At 41.4% G+C, this 1,064-nt stretch overlaps 1 protein-coding gene across 1 annotated transcript in view; it reads right to left on the bottom strand.

Annotated features, from left to right (window-relative positions):
• The window catches only part of LOC119586430 (gastrula zinc finger protein XlCGF57.1-like), a gene marked incomplete at its 5' end in the record, with an annotated part of 1,766 nt that continues 702 nt past the window's right edge, over nt 1-1,064 (bottom strand). The window contains 2 exon segments of the mRNA XM_037935157.1: nt 1-742; nt 910-1,029. Of these exon segments, the coding sequence (XP_037791085.1) occupies nt 86-742; nt 910-1,029 (777 nt within the window).

Below are 1,064 nucleotides of genomic sequence, written 5' to 3' on the forward strand. Positions count from 1 at the left end.
ACAGATAAATTCCAAACTGACATTAAGAATCACAGTCTTCAGGAAGTTGATTATTCTTATAGAATCAATGTTTTCTTTCAGACATTTACTCCTGGCCTTGTGGCTGCTGATAAGCGGTCTCTTGCAAACTAGCACCCAGAATTTCTGGATCGTATGACACACTAGCCAAAAAGACTGGAGCTTGAAGAGTCGATGCTTGGGTATTGGTACTAGTGTTGGCCATCAACTGCTGCTGCTGTGAAGTCTGGTTGACTGTTACTGGATGTAACTGTGCACTCTGAAGGTGGTGGGAGTGTTGCTGCTGAGGAGTCTGTGACAACCCTCCGAGGTAGCTGTTGTTCCCACAAGGAGCCTGAGGAAGGCTATTATTCATTTGTGTGGGGGTCTGAGTTTGGGGGAAGAGGTCAGACTTCTTTCCTGCCAAAAAGCATGCTGCATTAGACTGTCTTAGAGCTCCCATGCCCTGACTGATGCGACTGTTGGTTGCCTCACTCTCACAATTTTTTATCTGTGTTGCTGGAAGAGACTGTGTAGTATTTTGCTGGTGGAAGGCTGGACTGCTGTGAGTCGTTATGTGGCGATTGAGGTCTGCTTCTTTAACAAAGGACTTGTTGCATAAGTGACATCTGTGGAGAGCAGGAACAACTGACTGATGGTGTTTATTCTGGTGAGCATTCAGCTGTTGATGGTTGGCAAAGTCTTGTCCACATATAGAACATTTGAAGTTATGCCTATCATGACTCTGAAAAAAGGATGTTTAGTAAAATTTAATTACCATTCATTTTATATATTCATCCCACTCACCTCAAATTACTGGTAATTTATTTTTCTTTTCTTAGAAAATAATTATAAAAATATAACCTTACTTTCTGGCATTCAAACATTTCTCAGTAAACAATCACTACTTACTGCAACATGTCTTTTAAGAAGACTTGGTGTAGCACACTTCTTGTTGCAAATATGGCAAGTAGGAAGCACAGAGTTCTTTCCAGAACCCTCATGAAGTCTTTGGTGACGTCCTAGGGAGTCCTATTAAAAAAAAAAATGCTTCTGCAATGTTGTGG

The sequence above is a fragment of the Penaeus monodon genome, chromosome 21 (genome assembly GCF_015228065.2).
Source record: "Penaeus monodon isolate SGIC_2016 chromosome 21, NSTDA_Pmon_1, whole genome shotgun sequence".
Taxonomy (NCBI): Eukaryota; Metazoa; Arthropoda; class Malacostraca; order Decapoda; family Penaeidae; genus Penaeus; species Penaeus monodon.